This window comes from Mandrillus leucophaeus, unplaced genomic scaffold (genome assembly GCF_000951045.1).
Source record: "Mandrillus leucophaeus isolate KB7577 unplaced genomic scaffold, Mleu.le_1.0 Scaffold150, whole genome shotgun sequence".
Taxonomy (NCBI): domain Eukaryota; kingdom Metazoa; phylum Chordata; class Mammalia; order Primates; family Cercopithecidae; genus Mandrillus; species Mandrillus leucophaeus.
Window position 1 is genome coordinate 5,080,089 of NW_012101477.1, and position 19,097 is coordinate 5,099,185.

Consider the following 19,097-nt stretch of genomic DNA (forward strand, 5'->3'; position numbering starts at 1 on the left):
TCAGACTCTCTAAGTGAGCCTCCTGGAAGCCATGGCAAAAAGATAAAAAACCGAGATAACTTACTTCTCATTTTCTAAGAAAAGGGAATAGGCCTTTTTTAGTTTTTCTTTTTTTTTTTAGACTGAGTCTTGCTCTGTTGTCCAGTCTGGAGTGCAGTGGTACAATCTTGGCTCACTGTAACCTCCATTTCCTGAGTTCAAATGAATCTCATGCCTAAGCCCTCCTGATTAGGTGGGACTATAGGCGTGTGCCACCATGCCCAGCTAATTTTCATATTTTTAGTAGAGACAGGGTTTTGTCATGTTGCCCAGGAGGCTGGTCTCAAACTCTGGGGCTCAAGTGATCCTCCCGTCTTGGCCTCCCAGAGTGCTGGTATTACAGGCGTGAACCACCGTGCCCTGCCAGGAAGTAGGCCTATTCTATAGGCTTACCTGTAGAAAAAATAATTTCCTGCACACATTCAATTATTTGTTTCATTCAGTCACTCTTTACTGAGCAGTGACAATTGCCCAGTGCTGTTGAACACTGAGTTCAAGGAGGATACCAGGGAGCAGACGGTATGTAGCCCTGCAAAAATTTTTAATGCAAAACAGATACAGAAGATATACCTCAAGTCACTGTGCCTTCCACTGCCAAATCATCATATTATTGACCATATAATGAATGTTTACTTTCACAGAGGGACATTTGCCATACCTAGGAATGTTTTATGTAGGAGTTCTGGGGCCAGGCACTGTAACTCACACCTGTAATTTCAGCACTTTGGAAGACCCAGGTGGGCAGATTGCTTAAGCCTAGGAGTTCAAGATGAGCCTGGGCAATATGGCAAAATCCTGTCTCTACCAAAAATATACAAAAATTAGCCAGGTATGATGGCGGGCGCCTGTAATCCCAGTTACTTGAGAGGCTGAGGCAGGAGAATTGCTTGAACCTGGGAGGCAGAGGTTGCAGTGAGCCAAGATCGCGCTCAAGTCTGGCAAAACTCCATTGAGAGAGAGAGAGAGAGAGGAGGGATGGAGGGAAGGGAAGGGAAGGAAGGAAGGAAAGGAGGAAGGGAGGGAGGGAGGGGAGGGTGAAGGTCGGAGGTCAGAAGGTCTTCACACAGTTCCCATGGTTACATTTAGTGTGTGTCCATGTCCTTTATATGTTTTTCTATGGAGGTCTATAGCTTTTTTGGTTTTGTTTTTATACTTTCTGTTGAAGTATAACATAATAACATACATAAAATAAGGACACTGTCCTTAAGGGTACCCCTGAATGGATTGTTACATATGTATAGATCCATTAAACGTCTTTTAAGTCCCATCATTTCGTATCTAAGTTGTTTCTAAAATATTGCAATTATAAACAATGAAACAATGAACATCTTTGTGAATCAAACTTAGTTTCCCCAGTACCTTATTAAGATAAATTTCAAAGAGAAAAGATCAAGTTCCAATGGTAACAAAAGCCAGATTTGATATGTACTGTTTCATTTAATCATCATGACGACCCTCTAAGGTGGGGACAGTCATTCTGCCTGATTTGTATTTGGACAGCTTGGGTCCAACTTCCCATCGTTCCCCTACCACTGTCATCCTGAGATCACAATTTCTATCCACTTCTTCCCCTCTCTCCCGCCTCATTATCTGTGTCCCCTGTCCACACCACAGATCAAGGAGCTGCAGCTGGTGCTGGCTGAGGCCCACGACAGCCTCCGGGGCTTGCAAGAGCAGCTCTCCCAGGAGCGGCAGCTGCGAAAGGAGGAGGCCGACAATTTCAACCAGAAAATGGTCCAGGTGCGTGGTGCCCAGCGCTTTCCAGGCAGCTGTTCCTACAGCCTCTTTGAGCTGGAAGCAGAGGCCTTGAGGATCTATGGGCCCTCTGAAGTCAAGAATGTTAGGGCAGGCTGGGCGTGGTGGCTTACCCTTGTAATCCCAGCACTTTGGGAGGTCGAGGCAGGCAGATCACTTGAGGCCAGGAGTTTGAGACCAACCTTGTCAACGTGGTGAAACCCCGCCTCTACTAAAAATACAAAAATTAGCCAGGCATGCTTGTGCACGCCTGTAATCCCAGCTACTCGGGAGGCTGAGGCAAGAGAATCGCTTGAACCCAGGAGGCAGAGGTTACAGTGAGCCAAGATCGTCCCACTGCAGTCTAGCCTGGGCGACAGAGTGATCTCAAAAAAAAAAAAAAAGGAATGAAAGAATTAAGGGAAACCTGAGTCTTCAGCCCCTTTGCCCTGCTGGGATGTTATTGCACGTGCCATTGTGCATTAGCTGTGTAATAGGACTATCATTGGCTGACTGTGGGACCTGGGGCCAGTCCTGTTTTCTCTCAGGACCTCAGTTTCCCATTTATGAAATGGTGCCCTCATCAGACCTGGCTTCTAATCAAGATAATAGTTCTGGAATAACATTTGTTAAGCCCTTTCTGTATGCTGGGCCTGTCCAATGCACTTTCCACCCATTATGTCTTTTAATCCTTGTGTCTTCCCTTATCACCATTTTGCAGATGGGGAAACTGACGCCCAGAGAGCCAGAGTGCTCTGCCCAGGGTTGCACATCCAGAGCGCAGCGGAGCTGGGCCTCTAATCCAGGTCCCTCTGTTAGCCATGACTCTGCATTTTTTCCTAGGGTGTTGCCTAGTCATCAGCCATCCTCAACCCTGGCACGCCCTTTGCTCTCCACGCGTCACCCCTCCCTGCTATCATCGCTCACCCTCGCAGGTTCCTCACTGAACATGAGAGTCCACGTGAGACATTTGGTTCCCAGGAGGTGCTCAGTATATGATGTCATGTTTTTTTAGTCAGAGCCAGGGTCAAATCCCAGCTCCTTCAGTGATGTGTCACTGTGGCTGCAGTAGCAGAGGGCAGTGCTCATCTGAATAGACTGCGCCACGCGTGGTGGGATCCTGGGCAGGGATCACTCACAGGCACCACCCAGACTTTCCTCCCTGCCCCAGTCCAGGGGCCCGGAAAGGGGTAGGGGAGAGGGAAGGGCCCTGGGATTGCTCAAGCTCTTGTCCCCCGGCAGCTGAAGGAGGACCAGCAGAGGGCGCTCCTGAGGCGGGAGTTTGAGCTGCAGAGTCTGAGCCTCCAGCGGAGGCTGGAGCAGAAATTCTGGAGCCAGGAGAAGAACATGCTGGTGCAGGAGTCCCAGCAGTTCAAGCACAACTTCCTGCTGCTCTTCATGAAGCTCAGGTGGTTCCTCAAGCGCTGGCGGCAGGGCAAGGTTTTGCCCAGCGAGGGGGATGACTTCCTCGAGGTAAGATTGGGCCTGGGACTGGGACTGGGAGTATGGGCTCGGGAGAGAGGGACAGGAAAGGGACGCCCAGCTGGATTTGACACAGCTCCTAGATTCGCATACCTGCCATCAGCATGCAAGCTTCCTTCTCTGCATTCGTTGCTCCTTTTTTTTTTTTTTTTTTTTTTTTTTTTGAGATGGAGTCTCTCTCTGTCGCCCAGGCCTGAGTGAAGTGGCACAGTCTCGGCTCACTGCAATCTCCGTCCGTCTCCCAGGTTCAAGCAATTCTCCTGCCTCAGCCTCCCGAGTAGCTGGGACTACAGGCGCCTGCCACCATGCCCTGCTAGTTTTTGTAGAGATGGGGTTTCACCATGTTGACCAGGCTGGTCTCGAACTCCTGACCATGTGATCCACCCGCCTCAGCCTCCCAAAGTGCTGGGATTACAGGTGTTAGCCACCGCACCTGGCCATCGTTGCTCTTTACTGGGCATGTGGAGGGTGCTTGCTGGGGGTACCATGAGGAAGATGACACGCTTGGTCCCGGCCTCAATAGCAGAAAGGATCCTTGGGGCTGGCAGGTCTTTAACACAGAGTCCTCAGAGGCAGCAGTATTGAGGTGAATGTAGGAATCTAGTTTTGTAGTAGCATCAGGTACAGGTATACATTTTTATTCAGTGCCCTGGGAGGCTCCCCTGGGCCCCTTCCCAGAATTTTTTTTTTTTTTTTTTTTTGAGACAGAGTCTCACTCTGTTACCCAGGCTGGAGTGCAGTGCCACGATCTTGGCTCACTGCAATCTCCACCTCCCGGGTTCAAGGAATTCTGCCTCAGCCTACCGAGTAGCTGGGATTACAGGCACGTGGCACCATACCCAGCTAATTTTTGTATTTTTAGTAAAGACAGGTTTTCTCCATGTTGGCCAGGCTGGTCTCTTGAACTCCTGACCTCAAGTAATCCATCCCCCTTGGTCTCCCAAAGTGCTGGGATTACAGACATGAGCCACCATGCCCAGCCGAAAGATATGTTTATTTAACAAGAGGGAGTAGGCTGACTTAAAAACACTGGTGATAGTACAGGTGGTATTAGGGTGTGGCAGGAAATGTGTGGGGGCAGAGCTTTGGGAATGTGTGAAGTTTAGAAAGGACCCACCTGGCCCATTCGTGCCCCAGTCTGTGCAGGACCCTCTGCTGCTCAAAGCCCCTGTCTCCTGTCATCAGCACAGCAGCAGGGAGGAGAAGGGGACTTACAAGGATGTCAGACCTTGGTCACACTCATCTTAGTTGACACTGCTCACTTTGGCCTTGTCCTTTTGGGTTCAGGTACCTCGAATCTAGCCCAGGCTTGGCCCTCCTCGTCCAGGCTACTGTCTGTAGGCCCCTTTCCAGATCAAATAGGGAGCATTGGCATGCCTCAGGTTGCCATGTACGCCATCAGGGGTACTCCAGAGGAGCCCAGATGCCCTAGGAGCCAGGCATGACAGTTAGACCTGAGTGTATAGCAAGACCCTGCATCACCCTATCTCAGTGGAGCTCATCATTCTCTAAGGCCACCAGCTCCTCCCCAGGGCCTCATGGGAGAGTCCCTGCCGCCATTCCATGGGCCCACACCCTGCTGCCCTGACCCTGCAGTGCCTGACACAGGGCCGCCCTGGGAGCATCAGCCTCGAGCCTCTTGTCTGAAGCTCTCTCTTCTGTGACGTTTGGAAACATAGGAGCCCTCTCACCTGTTTGGAAGTCTCACGGTCCTCTGGACGAAGCCCAGTTTAAGGGAATGACCTGCAGGCCACACAGTCTATATTTTAAGTCAGTTTGTCTGACTTGAACCCTCCACATTTGGTGAAAACCTTTCTAGCCATTTCCATATCCTAGAGTAAAAGAGAGAGAAACTTACTTTAGGAAAGGAAAAAATAGAGTATAAACAGAAAATTGGCCAGGTGCAGTGGCTCACGCCTGTAATCGCAGCACTTCGAGAGGCTAAGGTGGGCAGATCACTTGAGGTCAGGAGTTAGAGACCAGCCTGGCCAACATGGTGAAACCCCATCTCTACTAAAAATACAAAAATTCCCTGGGAACGGTGGCGCACACTGGTAGTTCCAGCTGCTTGGGAGCCTGAAGCAGGAGAATCTCTTGAACCTGCAAGGCAGAGGTTGCAGTGAGCCAAGATCATGCCATTGCACTCCAGCCTGGGTGACACAGTGAGACTCCGTCTCAAAAAAAATAAAGAGACACAGAAAATTACATAACATATATGCCTCTAATTAAGAAATATGTACATTTACCAAAATGGGCATAATTAATAAGATATAAACATAATCATGCTAGGCACGGTGGCTCGCACCTATAATCCCCGCATTTTGGGAGGCTGAGGCAGGAGGATTGCTTGAGCACAGAAGATGACTCATTCCCTTTTGCCTTATTTCCATCCTAAACCAGGTCCCTGATCTCCTTGGCTGGCCCTGGACTCTTGCCCAGAATCCATCAGCAATAAATCCAAGCCCCCAGCAAGATCACTTCTGTCCACCCAAACCTTTGGTCACCCTTATGTAGCATTGTGGGAGTGCACGTGGCCTTTTCATTTCAACCGCAGTGCCTGCCTTGACCCAGCCTGTCAACATGGTTATTTCAGAGTGACTCTCAGGGATGCTTCCTGGTCTTTGGGGCAGAACAGATGTCGTGGGAGGCTAGGAGGGCCTGATTGTCCGGTTGTGCTCCTCGACCTACGTGGTGCCCAAGGTTGGAATTAAAATTTGGGAAAACTTCCCACCTGCAGTTAAGCATGGTTTTTAAAAAACAGGTGAACAGCATGAAGGAGCTGTACCTGCTGATGGAGGAAGAGGAGATAAACGCTCAGCATTCTGATAACAAGGCCTGCATGGGGGACAGCTGGACCCAGAACACGGTGTGTTTCCAGCCCCTTCGCGGTCCTGTTGTGTCCATTCATTCCTTTGTCTGCTCAGTGATCAATTCCTACTGCTTTCTCTGACCCCATTCCTGGACACTGGAGTTACAGAAGGTTATTGCCTGGTCAGCCCAGGGCAGTAACAGAATCCAGATGATGGACTGTGAGGTCATAGGCAAGACAGCAAGTAATTATCTTTGCAGTATAGGGGACAGCATCACAGGTCATAGATGATGGGTTTTGAAGGATGTATAGGAGTTTACCTAATAGAGAATGGGGGAAAGACTATTTTGGACCAAGAGAACTGGGTGTGCTAAGGTGTGGCAAGGTGTTTTGGTATTGAGTAAGGTGTGGCAAGGTGTTTTCGTATTGAGTATGGTTTGGGAGGTACATGGTGAGGGTAAGGACATCAGGCTAGAAGCATCTAAGAGGGGCCTTGTGGTCTAGGGTCAGGAACCTTCAAATCAAGCCATAAGTCAGAGAGAACAGTGGGGTCCGGATCCCAGGGTCACACACAGTAAGCTGGGGTAGGGATGGGAAATGAGGGCATGGGCCCAGGAGAGAAGATTTGAGACCGAGTCAGGCAAACTGAGGGAGTCTGCATGAATTAGATCCCACACTGGCCTGCGTGTGTCAGAGAGGATCCTGAGTGAGGAGAAAGATCCACGGCCTAGACGCTACAGAGCCTTGAAGAAGCCAGATGATTCAGCTCAGAGTTAGGCTGAATAATTATTATTGTAACTGCAGGGTTTTTTTTCTTGGTGTCAGATTTGGGACTCATGTCAGCCTAGGAGGTAGCCAGGGCTGGGCTTGTCATTCCCATATTATGGGTGAGATGACCTAGAGAGGCCGTGGGACTTGCCTGAGGCCTCGTGGAGTCCCAAGCTGGACTCCTAGGTGAGTTCTCTGAGCCCAGATTCCCCTCCCTGCCCGCCGAGGCTCTTGACTCAGGTTTTGCCTTCTGTCTGCAGCCCAATGAGTACATCAAGACACTGGCCGACATGAAGGTGACGCTGAAGGAGCTGTGCTGGCTGCTCCGGGATGAACGCCGTGGTCTGACGGAGCTTCAGCAACAATTTGCTAAGGCCAAGGCTACCTGGGAGACAGAGCGGGCAGAGCTCAAGGGCCATACCACCCAGGTGAGCCCCCCACCTGTCAGAGGCCTCTCCCCTCTCACCCAAGCCTTTAGCTGTCAGATCGGAGTAGGATGCCAAGGCCATGCTCCTAGAGGACTAAGAACCCCTTTGCTTCACCTGTGGCCCAGAGAGGGCAAGAGACTTGCCTAAAGTCACACAGCAAGGGTATCAGAAACGGTGGGGAATGGGAGTCACGGGGGAAGGGAAGGAAGGTGAGGGATTGCACCCTGGGCTCACAGGTGAGGCTGGCGCGCACCCCCACTGCCTGCTGTCCTCATTTGTTCGTTCCTTTCCTCATAAGCAGTCCTTCAGCCCCCACTGCCTGGCTCTGTTTTGCTCCCTCCACTCAAACTGGGGGCCCCCCGCAACTCCCCAGCGTGCCCAAAGGAGCTTTAACCAGGAGCCCTGGGGGTTTGGGTTTGGGGTCTGCTGTGCGCCTGAGGCTGACTTGCCGCCTCCTTTGGTCTGAAGAGTGAGAGGGTAGGCTTCCTCCCACTCGGAGAGAATGTTCTGCCCCACAGCTCGGGCTCCAGCCTCTTCCATCCAGCCTGCCCCTGCCGCAAACTCTCTTCCCAGGCAGCAGCAGCCTCTGGGAGGCAGGCACTCCGATGGTCTCTGCTGGACAGGTGACAAAACTGGCACAGATGAGTTAAATTTATCTCCCAAGGTCACCCGGCTAATAAGTGGCAGACTGGCCCTTGCTCCCCCAAACCTCTAACCCCTGGCTCCCTGTGACCCCAATTCCACCTCCTTTTTTGTTTGTTTATTTTTTTTGAGACGGAATCTCACTGTGTCACCCAGGCTGGAGTGCAGTGGTGCAATCTTGGATCACTGCAACCTCTGCCACCCGGGTTCAAGCGATTCTCCTGCCTCAGCCTCCAAAGTAACTGGGATTATAGATGGCATACCACCACACCCAGCTAATTTTTGTATTTTTAGTAGAGATAGGGTTTCACCATGTTGGCCAGGCTAGTCTTGAACTTCTGATCTCAAGTGATCTGCCCGCCTCGGCCTCCCAAAATTCTGGGAGTACAGGCGTGACCCACCATGCCCAGCCCCAATTCCACCTTCTTCCCACTGCTCACAGTCTCCTGGCTGCTTCCTGGGGCCACTACTCTCCCCTCCTAACCCTCTCTGCAGCTCTCACAGCTCCCTCCATCTGCACTGTCCACTATACCTGCTGCCCCTAAAGACCTGGGCATTTCAGGTGCTCCTCCCACCAAGAACCTGACCAGCCCATGGGGGTTAATGGGGGGCACTGAGTCTAAAGGTTGCACATTCCCCTTCCTGCCACCCTGAGGTCTGAGGCCAAGAAAACCATCTTGCCGGAGTGACCACTAGTAATCTTGCAGAGTTTTCATGAGGATACTGACATCATACCTGAAAAGCCCACAGCAGAGCTTGGCTTATAGAAAGAACTCTTCAAACCCTTATTGTGTGGAGGGGTTAGGGGTTAGTTGTGAGTGGGGAGGACTAAGCTGGGTTAGTCCCTGGTGAGGGGTCTTCTGAGGGACCTCTCCCCTTTTCCCCTGCTGGCACCTGGGAGGGAAGGAGAGAGGAGGGCCGAGAGGAGTGGCCTCCTGCTGCCAGCTGCTCAGTCTGCTTCTTTCCGCAGATGGAGCTGAAGGCGGGGAAGGGGGCTGGGGAGCGGGCAGGGCCCGACTGGAAGGCAGCCCTACAGAGGGAGCGTGAGGAGCAGCAGCACCTCCTGGCTGAGTCCTACAGCGCTGTCATGGAGCTGACGCGGCAGCTGCAGATCAGCGAGCACAACTGGAGCCAGGAGAAGCTGCAGCTGGTGGAGCGGCTGCAGGGTGAGAAGCAGCAGGTGGAGCAGCAGGTGAAGGACCTGCAGAACCGCCTAAGCCAGGTGAGGCCCACCCCTGCCAAGCTACTTCCACCCGCAAGGGAGAGTTGCTACAGAAATGATTCAGAAGCAGGAACTCCTTCAGGTATAGCTGGATCTAGGTGCTCGTCCAGTGAGGTCTGGCACAGCATCTCCTTCGGGTATAGCTGGATCCAGGCACTTAGAGAATGCAGTGGGAACTAGATCTTCCTTTCTGCCTCTGCCTGTCAGGCCTGCTTTCCTCTGTGTTAGCTTTACTCTTAAACAAGCTGTTCCCAAATATGGCCACCGTTAGTTTCATGCTCATATCTTACAGCTTAGCAAGTACAGTGGATTGACCAGATATGGGTCATGTGCCCATCCCTGGAGCCTACCCAAACTCAGGAACCAAGAGGGAGGAACTAAGAGTGGTTCCCATGGGAAAATTGGGAGGCCTTCAATCAAAAGAAGGAGGAAAGGAAAAGCAATCATTGACCCTCACTCCCCATTATAGTTCACTTCATGCAGCCAGCCGCCACCTACCATATGCTGCTCTGCTCCACTCTTGATTTTGACTTTTCCCTTCCTTTCACTTATATTTTTATTTACTTATTTATTAGAGTGCACTGTGCACGCTTGGCTCACTGCAGCCTCCGCCTCCCAGGTTCAAGTGATTCATGCGCCTCAGCCTCCTCAGTAGCTGGCATTACAGGCGTGTGCTACCATGGCTGGCTAATTTTTACGTTTTTAATAGAGATAGGGTTTCACCATGTTGGCCAGGCTGGTCTCGAACTCCTGGCCTCAAGTGATCCTCCCGTCTCAGCCCCCCAAAGTGCTACGATTACAGGCGTGAGCCACCATGCCCGGCCTTACTTTTATTTTATTTTTTTAAATTAATTTATTTTTTCTTTGAGACAGTCTCACTCTGTCACCCAGACTGGAATGCAGAGGTGCGATCTCGGCTCACTGCAACCTCTGCCTCCCGGGTTCAAGCAGTTCTCCTGCCTCAGCCTCCTGAGTAGCTTGGGACTACAGGCGCTTGCCACCCCACCCGGCTAATTTTTTATTTTTAGTAGAGATGGGGTTTCACCATGTTGGCCAGGCTGGTCTCGAACTCCTGACCTCAGATGATCCACCCACCTTGGCCTTCCAAAGTGCTGGGATTACAGGCGTGAGCCACCGCGCCTGGCCTTACTTTTAATTTTAATCACATAAACCAGGACTTCATCTTTATATAAGGTCCAAATATTACAAAGGCATATTTCAACCTACTCCCTCCATTTCTTGTCATTTTTTGTTAATTAAAAAAATTTTTTTAGGCCAGGTGCAGTGGCTCACAGTAAGAAATGGGGTCTTACTGTATGGCCCAGGCTGGGCTTGAGCTCCTGGTCTCAAGCCATCCTCCTACCTCAGCGTCCCAGGTAGCTGGGCCTTTCTTGCTATTTAAATTTATATTTACAGGGTTTTGTTCGTTTGTTTTAAAATCATTAATCAAGTTGTAATGTCCATTTATTTATACTTTGCCTCTTTCCTGGAGAGCTGTTCACAAAAGAGTACGGAGACCTTCCTCATTCAGCGTGCCTGGTGCCTGGTGTTCCCAGTGTGGAGATACTATGATTTGTTATCTACAGTGATTAAATCTAGATTGTTTCCAGTTTTTCCCTATTGAAAGTTGTGACCTGAAGCTGGATGTGGCAGTGTGCGCCTGTAGTCCCAGCTACGTGGGAGGCCAAGGTGGGAGGATTGCTTGAACTCGGGAGATCAAGACTGCAGTGAGCCGTGATTGTGCCACTGCACTCCAGCCTGGGCAACAGAGTGAGACTTTTTTTTAGATACGAAGGTATCTAAAAAAAGAAAAAAAGTTCAAGTTGTGCCTCAGTGAACATCTCCACACATATATTTCTGCACACGCATAAATATTTCAGTAGCATAGATTCCTAGAGGTGAAATTGCTAAATCCAAGGGCATAAGCATTTATAGTTGATGGTAACTGCCAGGCTGCCTTCTAGAAAAGCTTTGCCCTTGTACCCTCCCACCAGCTGCACAGTTAGAAGGACGAGAAGGCCCTTTTTGCTTCATCTTTGCCAGTTGCTGTGATTACCAGTCTTTGAAACGTCTGCCCAAATTAGGGTGTGAAATGCTATCTCATTGCTTTACTTTGCGTTTCTCTGACTTACTGAAGGTGAGCATTTTTCATGAGTTTATTGATCTTAGGTATTTCCTCTTCCTAATGTTCTCTTCAGTACTTCAACAGCCCTGCAAGGTCACGTTCATGAAACCCCTTTTTCAGATGAGGAGACAGAGGCAAAGTGATTGGCCCAAGGTCATAAAGTGAGTAAGGGAGAGGACCAGAATCTGGCAGAACTCCCAAATCTGGAAAGTTCCTGGTCCTGGGCCATGCCCACTCTCCTGCAGGGACAGAGCTCCTGTGAGGTTCACACCTGCTAGGAGCCTGTGCTTGGGGAGTGCAGGATGGCAGGATGACTAACAAGTTCCAGAACAATGCAGGTACCATGTGGAAAGCAGGTCAGATGCATGCATCTGTTTGCACCATCAAGCCAAATTCCTGTTTGTAAAAGAATAATTCCTTCTTATTTTATTAACAACAAAATATTTCTAAATTTCTAAATATTCTAAATTTCTAAAATGATTTTGAAATTATGAAACAAGCTTCGTGTCATCCCTGGGGTACATATCAGCCCACAGGCATGTCTTGTCAGCTCATCAGGGCACAGATTCCATGTCCTGCTGTTGTTTTCACATCAGGGACTTGCCGGCCCTCTAGCAACTCTTGTGTCTCTCTGACATTCCTCTTCCTCCTGCACTTTAAACCAAATCCCCCAAAGCAGCATTCTTTACACTGGACTGACGATTAAGCCAGACTGGTGAAAGTAGCAGAGTGGCTGGTGGGAAAGAGCTTCTGACCAGGAGTCCCCAGTCCTTACCTGGCTCCACCAGGTACAACCCCAGTCAAGTCACCTCTGATCTCTGGGCCTCATCTGTAAAATAAGGATGACCATACTTGACGTTCTCATTTTTCAGGGCAGCTATGGAAATAAAGTGAGATAACCACAAGAATCAAAGTGCTTCCTAAGCCCACCCTTGTCTGGGGCTTGGTTTGATTCTGTGGTCTTCATCTGTCATTGCTGTTCACTGATGTTAGTGTTATTTCCCCCCTCCCTTCCCTTCCCTCCCTCCCTCCCTTCTTCTTCCTTTCTTAGTTTCTTTCTTTTCTTATTTTGAGGCAAGGTCTTGCTCCGTCACCCAGGCTGGAGTGCAGTGGCACCATCTCAGCTCACTGCAAGCTCTGCCTCCCAGGCACAAGTGATCCTCCCACCTCAGCCTCTCATGTAGCTGGGAGCACACTCTAACACGCCTGGATAACTTTTGAATATTTATTTACTTATTTATTTTTGTGATGGAGTTTCGCTCTTATTTCCCAGGCTGAAGTGCAATGGCACGATCTTGGCTTACCGCAACCTCCGCCTCATGGGTTCAAGCGATTCTCCTGCCTCAGCTTCCCGGGTAGCTGGGATTACAGGCATGCGCCACCACACCCGGCTAATTTTTTGTATTTTTAGTAGAGACAGGGTTTCTCCATGTTGGTCAGGCTGGTCTTGAACTCCCAACTTCAGGTGATCCACCTGCCTCGACCTCTCAAAGTGCTGGGATTACAGGCGTGAGCCACCATGCCCGGCAACTTTTGTGGTTTTTTTTTAGACATGGGGTTTCCCTGTGTTGCCCAGGCTGATCTTAAACTGCTAGGCTCAAGTGATCCTCCCACCTCAGCCTCCGGAAGTGCTGGGATTACAGTTGCGAGCTGCCACACCTGGCCTAGTGTTATTTTCATTGTTGTCCTGTTTGTCTCATGTTGGGTTTCTAAGAAGCAAAGCTCTAGACATGGATTCAAGTACAAGTAAGGTGACCAACCCATGCCGGCTTGCCTGGGACTGAGGGCATTCCCGAGACTGTGACTTTTAAAACTAGAATAGTCCTAGCCATAGCCTCCTGGTTGTTTTTAGAACTGAGGGTTCTGGGACATGGGACTTTCAGTACAAACACTGAGAAAGTCCTGGGCAAACCAGGATGAGTTGGTTACCCTGTGTGCAAGTGATTTGTTAACGGATGGAGCCAGGATGGGGAAGGGGAAGAAACCATGTAAGATACGCTTTCAGATGAAATCTGCCCTCGGCCTGACCCCATGATGTGCCCAGGAGTATAAACAGTAAATCACCCCACAGTTTGGTCCACCTTAAGGCAAGGGGTCCACCTTTAGGGCCAGTCTTCTGGACCCCTGTCTTTGTCCGTCATTGGCAGTGATTGGGTCCTGGTTACCCAAGGCAGTCCTCCAGAGAAGGTTGTAGTGCCAGATGGTACAGATGGAGTCACCAGCAATGGGAAGTGCTACACTGTTGTTACGATCATTCACTCAGTCAGCTGCCCGACCTCTTCTCTCAGTCTTGATCCTCTCATCTGCCAACTGGAAATAACCACAGGAACACCTACCATACACAGTTTCTGTGAGAATTAAATTAACTAATGCAGCCGGACGCAGTGGTTCATGCCTGTAATCCCAGCACTTTGGGAGGTTGAGGCGGGTGGATCACCTGAGCCAGGAGTTCAAGACCAACCTGGCCAACATGGTGACACCCCGTCTCTACTAAAAATACAAAAATTAGCCAGGCAAGGTGGTGCATCCCTGTAATGCCAGCTACTCTGGAGGCTGAGGCAGGAGAATCGCTTGAACCTGGGAGGCAGAGGTTGCAGTGAGCTGAGATCGTACCACGGCACTCCAGTCTGGGCAACAGAGTAAGACTCTGTCTCAAAAAAAAAAAAAAAAAAATTAACTAATGTTTGCATAAGAGATTGGTTCCATCACAAGCCACCTGGAGGTGATGGACCTCCAAGAAGGGAGGGAAGCAGAGGCCCCTCAAGGCCTAGCGGGAAAGAGTGCTGGGATCTGTGAATGATGGCCACTGTGGATGGAGCAGTGGGGGTGCCTGGATCTTACATTTGCCACTCTGATTGGATGTAGCTGCTGCTTAGCTGGTCTAGCTGTTCTGTGAATTGTACAATGAATTCACATAGTAATGGCTGTTACTATATTAGGTATAATGACATCTAGAAGGATGTCTGCAAGTAGTTGCTTTTATTATCATTTTCCAAATCCACCAGGCGGAGGGGTGCGCTCTGAGCTGCTACCCACTGAGAAGGTGGCCCCTGGTCCATGATGTAGGTTATGTGGGCTGCAGAGTAGAGTCTGGGGAGTGGCTTTGCTTAGAGCGGGGTTCTGCTTAATAGCTTTGCCCATTACCGACCCACCCTCTCTGCCCTTGCCCAGCTGCAGAAGGCTGCCGACCCCTGGGTCCTGAAGCACTCGGAGCTGGAGAAGCAGGACAACAGCTGGAAGGAGGTGAGTGGGGCAGCTGCTGCCATGTTATCTTGGCCCCTGGCTATACCATAAAAGTCCCTGCTCGTGGGGGACATGACAGAAGTTGCTAACCCTGTCTCACAGGTTACACCCTTGCACCTTGGGCCCCTCAGCCTTAGAGTCTGTATCTCATGGTTCCTGCCTCAAAAAAAAAAAAAAAAAAGACAAAGAACACCCAGGGACTGGGCTAAGTGAGGGAGTAGGGTTGAGGAGGGAGAAGACAAGCCCACCGCCAGCTGAGCAGGGGCCACTGGATGCTTTGTTGCAGTCACCACATTTGGATTAAATTCTAAGTGGTCCCTTTCCTTGGGTGGGTCACTCTTGGAGCTCTGATTGGCCCAGCCTGGATCACATTTGGTGGAGGAATTAGATGCAATGCAGCCAGAAACTGACCATGCTAGAATGATGACATCGTTTCTGCTCTCCAGATGAGGAGACTCAGGCATTGAGGTCCGGGCTGGTCTCGCGTTCCATGCCCTTAGTGCTCTCGTGGCCGGAACTGACCCGTCCTGTCTCTCCTCCTTGACAGACACGCAGTGAGAAGATCCACGACAAGGAAGCTGTTTCCGAAGTTGAGCTTGGAGGAAACGGGTTAAAGAGGTGCTTGCATCCTGGTCCCCCGCTCTGCCTCTCTGTCCCGCCCCACAGCCTCACCCCTCTTCGCTCCCTGCTGGGCCCTGCACCCACTCTGCCTGCTTTTGCTGCAGCCCTGCCCCGCCCCTTCGCCCTCTTCCTGCTGCCACCCTCCCTGCATCTGAGTTGGGAGAGCATCGGGATATGGTTTCTCTGGAACCTGAACCACGCAGGAGCTGGAAAGCTTGGGGCAGTGGGAATTCCAGGCTGCTGCATGTTGTTTGAGTCTGGGAATGGAACACAGGTGGAAGCAAACCATTTAGCTCCTCTTGGGATTCTTTTCTCCTGTCTCTGGAGTGAGGAGAGTCGAGATGGACCTCCATTCCTGGGATTATTGAGCAGCATCCTTTGGGCCCAGCCCTGTGCTGTGGCCAAGGAGACCCCCACCCCAAGACTGTAAGGACCACGTCTCCACTGTTAGGAAACCCATGAAAGGAGTCAGGGAAACAGAACCCCCAGCTGCCATCAGACCAGCCCAGAAGCAAGGCAGGCAGGACAGGCTAGAGCCAGAGGGCCAGGTTTGAATGCCACCCCTGCCAGTTCTAGCTCTATGACCTTGACCTTGAGCAGTACTTCCCATCTCTGTCTAGTGGGGATGATATGAGCTGCCTCTTGGAGTTCATCAGAGTGGTCTGACACATGCATTTCCATGTGCCTGGCATGTTCAGTGATTCAGGCAATATGTGTGCCAGGAGCTTCATGGCGTCTTAGTTTGGGTTCCCCCATAAGCAAACTCTGAGACAAGGATTTAAGTGCAAATGGTTTATTTGGGACAGAATTTCAGGAAACACTTGGAAGTGAGACAGGGAAGGGAAGGCAGCCAATAAAAGGAGCTTCAACCAGGTTATCCCACGGGCAACTGGAGTTCAGGCTGTCGGAGGAACTCAGGGAGCCAGAGTAGAACGTGCAGCTTAGAGTCATCCCGCCCGAGAAACAAGGAGGCTGGGGCACTTGTTCACCATATCCCACCTATTGTTTGTCGAGGGCTGTGTTTAGGGGCATTCACTCATTAACTCTGTGCTATTTCTAGCTTCGGTTTGGGTTGTTTTTTTTTTGAAATGGAGTTTTGCTCCATCTCCCAGGGTGGAGTACAATGGCACGATCTTAGTTCGCTGCAACCTCTGCCTCCCAGGTTCAAGTGATTCTCCTGCCTCAGCCTCCTGAGTAGCTGGGGTTACAGGCGCACACCACCACGCTCGGCTAATTTTTGTATTTTTAGTAAGAGACAGGGTTTCACCATCTTGGTCAGGCTGGTCTCAAATTCCTGACCTCAGGTGATCTGCCTGCCTCAGCATCCCAAAGTGCTGGGTCTAGCTTCTTCTATGTGGAGGACAGCCAAGTATGATCCCACAGGCAGAAAAAAAGCCATCAGGTAGAGAATGGTGGAGTATGCAGTTCAGAGTATGCAGTTTTAGGTGTATAGGTGAAAGTACAGAGAGAGGCCAGGTACAGTGGCTCATGCCTATAATCCCAGCATTTTGAGAGGCAGAGGCAGGAAGACTGCTTGAGGCCAGGAGTTTGAGACCAGCCTGGGCAACATAGGGAGACCCCCATCTCTACAAAAATTTTTTTAAAAATTAGCCAGGCATTAGGCTGGGCGCGGTGGCTCATGTCTGTAATCCCAGTACTTTGGGAGGCTGAGGTGGGTGGATCACCTGACGTCAGGAGTTCCAGACCAGCCTGGCCAACATCGAGAAACCCCACCTCTACTAAAAATATAAAAATTAGCCAGACGTGGTAGTGCACACCTGTAATTTCATCTGCTCCAGAGTCGGAGACAGGAGAATCGCTTGAACCCAGAGGGTGGAAGTTGTAGTGAGCGGAAATCATGCCATTGCACTCCAGCCTGGGTGACAGAACGAGACTCTGTCTCAAAAAAAAAAAACAAAAAAAACACACACACACACAAAATTAGCCAGATATGGTGGTGTACCCCTGTAGTCCCAGCTGCTCTGGAGGCTGAAATGGGAGGATCACTCGAGCCCAGGAGTTTAAGGCTGCAGTGAGCTGTGATATCACCACTGCATTCCAGCCTGGGTGACATTTCAAGACCTGTTTGGGAAAAAAAAAAAAAGAAAGAAAAGAAAGAAAGAAAATGCAGACAGAATGTGGGGCTGGGCACCAACAACATCTTCTACAAGAGGTGAACAAGACAGTCCTGGTCTCTGCTCTCGCGCAGCACACGGACCAGGGTGGTAGACCAGAGTGTGTCCTCAGTGTTACTTCCACTAATAATCACGTTTCCTCCTGCCCTTTGCAGAACCAAATCTGTTTCCTCCATGTCTGAGTTTGAAAGTTTGCTCGACTGTTCCCCTTACCTCGCTGGTGGAGACGCCCGAGGCAAGAAGCTGCCTAACAACCCTGCCTTTGGCTTTGTGAGTTCTGAGCCTGGGGATCCAGAGAAAGACACCAAGGAGAAGCCTGGGCTCTCATCGAGGGACTGCAACCACCTGGGTGCCCTGGCCTGCCAGGACCCCCCAGGGAGGCAGATGCAGCGCAGCTACACAGCTCCCGACAAGACGGGCATCCGAGTCTACTATAGCCCCCCGGTGGCCCGGCGCCTGGGAGTCCCTGTGGTTCATGACAAAGAGGGCAAGATCATTATCGAGCCCGGCTTCCTCTTCACCACAGCCAAGCCCAAAGAGTCGGCCGAGGCTGATGGGCTGGCTGAGAGCTCCTATGGTCGGTGGCTCTGCAACTTCTCACGGCAGCGCCTGGATGGAGGCTCAGCCAGCAGCCCCTCAGCAGCCGGGCCTAGCTTCCCAGCGGCCCTGCATGACTTCGAGATGTCAGGCAACATGAGTGATGACATGAAGGAGATCACCAACTGCGTGCGCCAGGCCATGCGCTCCGGCTCGCTGGAGAGGAAAGTGAAGAGCACGTCCAGCCAGACGGTGGGCCTGGCCAGTGTGGGCACACAGACCATCCGCACGGTCAGCGTGGGCCTGCAGACCGACCCACCCCGCAGCAGCCTCCACGGCAAGGCCTGGTCACCCCGAAGCTCTTCACTTGTGTCTGTGCGCAGCAAGCAGATCTCCTCCTCCCTGGACAAGGTCCATTCACGCATCGAGCGGCCCTGCTGCTCCCCCAAGTATGGCTCGCCAAAGCTCCAGAGGCGGTCTGTGTCCAAGCTGGATAGCAGCAAGGACCGCAGCCTGTGGAACCTGCACCAGGGCAAGCAGAACGGCTCGGCCTGGGCCCGCTCCACCACCACGCGGGACAGCCCTGTATTGAGAAACATCAATGACGGACTCTCCAGCCTCTTCAGTGTGGTGGAGCACTCAGGGAGCACGGAGTCTGTCTGGAAACTGGGCATGTCTGAGACGCGGGCCAAGCCCGAGCCTCCCAAGTATGGCATTGTGCAGGAGTTCTTCCGTAATGTGTGTGGCCGGGCACCAAGCCCCACCTCGGCAGCAGGAGAGGAGGGCACCAAGAAGCCAGAACCCCTCTCCCCAGCCAGCTACCATCAGCCGGAGGGTGTGGCCAGGATCCTGAACAAGAAGGCAGCCAAGTCGGTCAGCAGCGAGGAGGCCAGACTCACCATGCTCCCCCAGGTGGGGAAGGATGGTGTCCTCCGGGACGGAGACGGAGCCGTGGTCCTTCCCAGTGAGGTAGGTGGGTGGGGTCTGTCCTTTTTCTTGGTAGGTGGAGTTAGTATATAAGGTCCAAGCTCTTTGGGTTTTTAAGTTCAGAAGTATGAGCTGAGGCGGGCGGATCACCTGAGATCAGGAATTTGAGACCAGTCTGGCCAACATGGTGAAAACCCCATCTCTACTAAAAATACAAAAATTGGCCGGGCGTGGTGGCGTGCATCTGTCATCCCAGCTACTCTGGAGGTTGAGGCAGGAGAATTACTTAAACACAGTAGGCGGAGGCGGCAGTGAGCTGAGATTGTGCCACTGCACTCCAGCCTGGGTGACAGAGTAAGACTCCGTCTCAAAAAATAGATATTTT

At 51.2% G+C, this 19,097-nt stretch overlaps 1 protein-coding gene across 2 annotated transcripts in view; it reads left to right on the forward strand.

The window, feature by feature from the left end:
- SOGA1 (suppressor of glucose, autophagy associated 1) overlaps positions 1–19,097 on the forward strand; it is a 103,463-nt gene that overhangs the window by 66,743 nt on the left and 17,623 nt on the right. The window contains exons 9-14 of one of the 2 annotated variants that reach the window (XM_011975013.1): positions 6,017–6,121; positions 7,093–7,260; positions 8,873–9,124; positions 14,421–14,492; positions 15,040–15,110; positions 17,404–18,754. In XM_011975013.1, coding sequence (XP_011830403.1) covers positions 6,017–6,121; positions 7,093–7,260; positions 8,873–9,124; positions 14,421–14,492; positions 15,040–15,110; positions 17,404–18,754 — 2,019 coding nt within the window. The remainder of the gene's footprint in view (positions 1–6,016; positions 6,122–7,092; positions 7,261–8,872; positions 9,125–14,420; positions 14,493–15,039; positions 15,111–17,403; positions 18,755–19,097) is intronic. The other variant, XM_011975014.1, reaches the window with a different exon arrangement.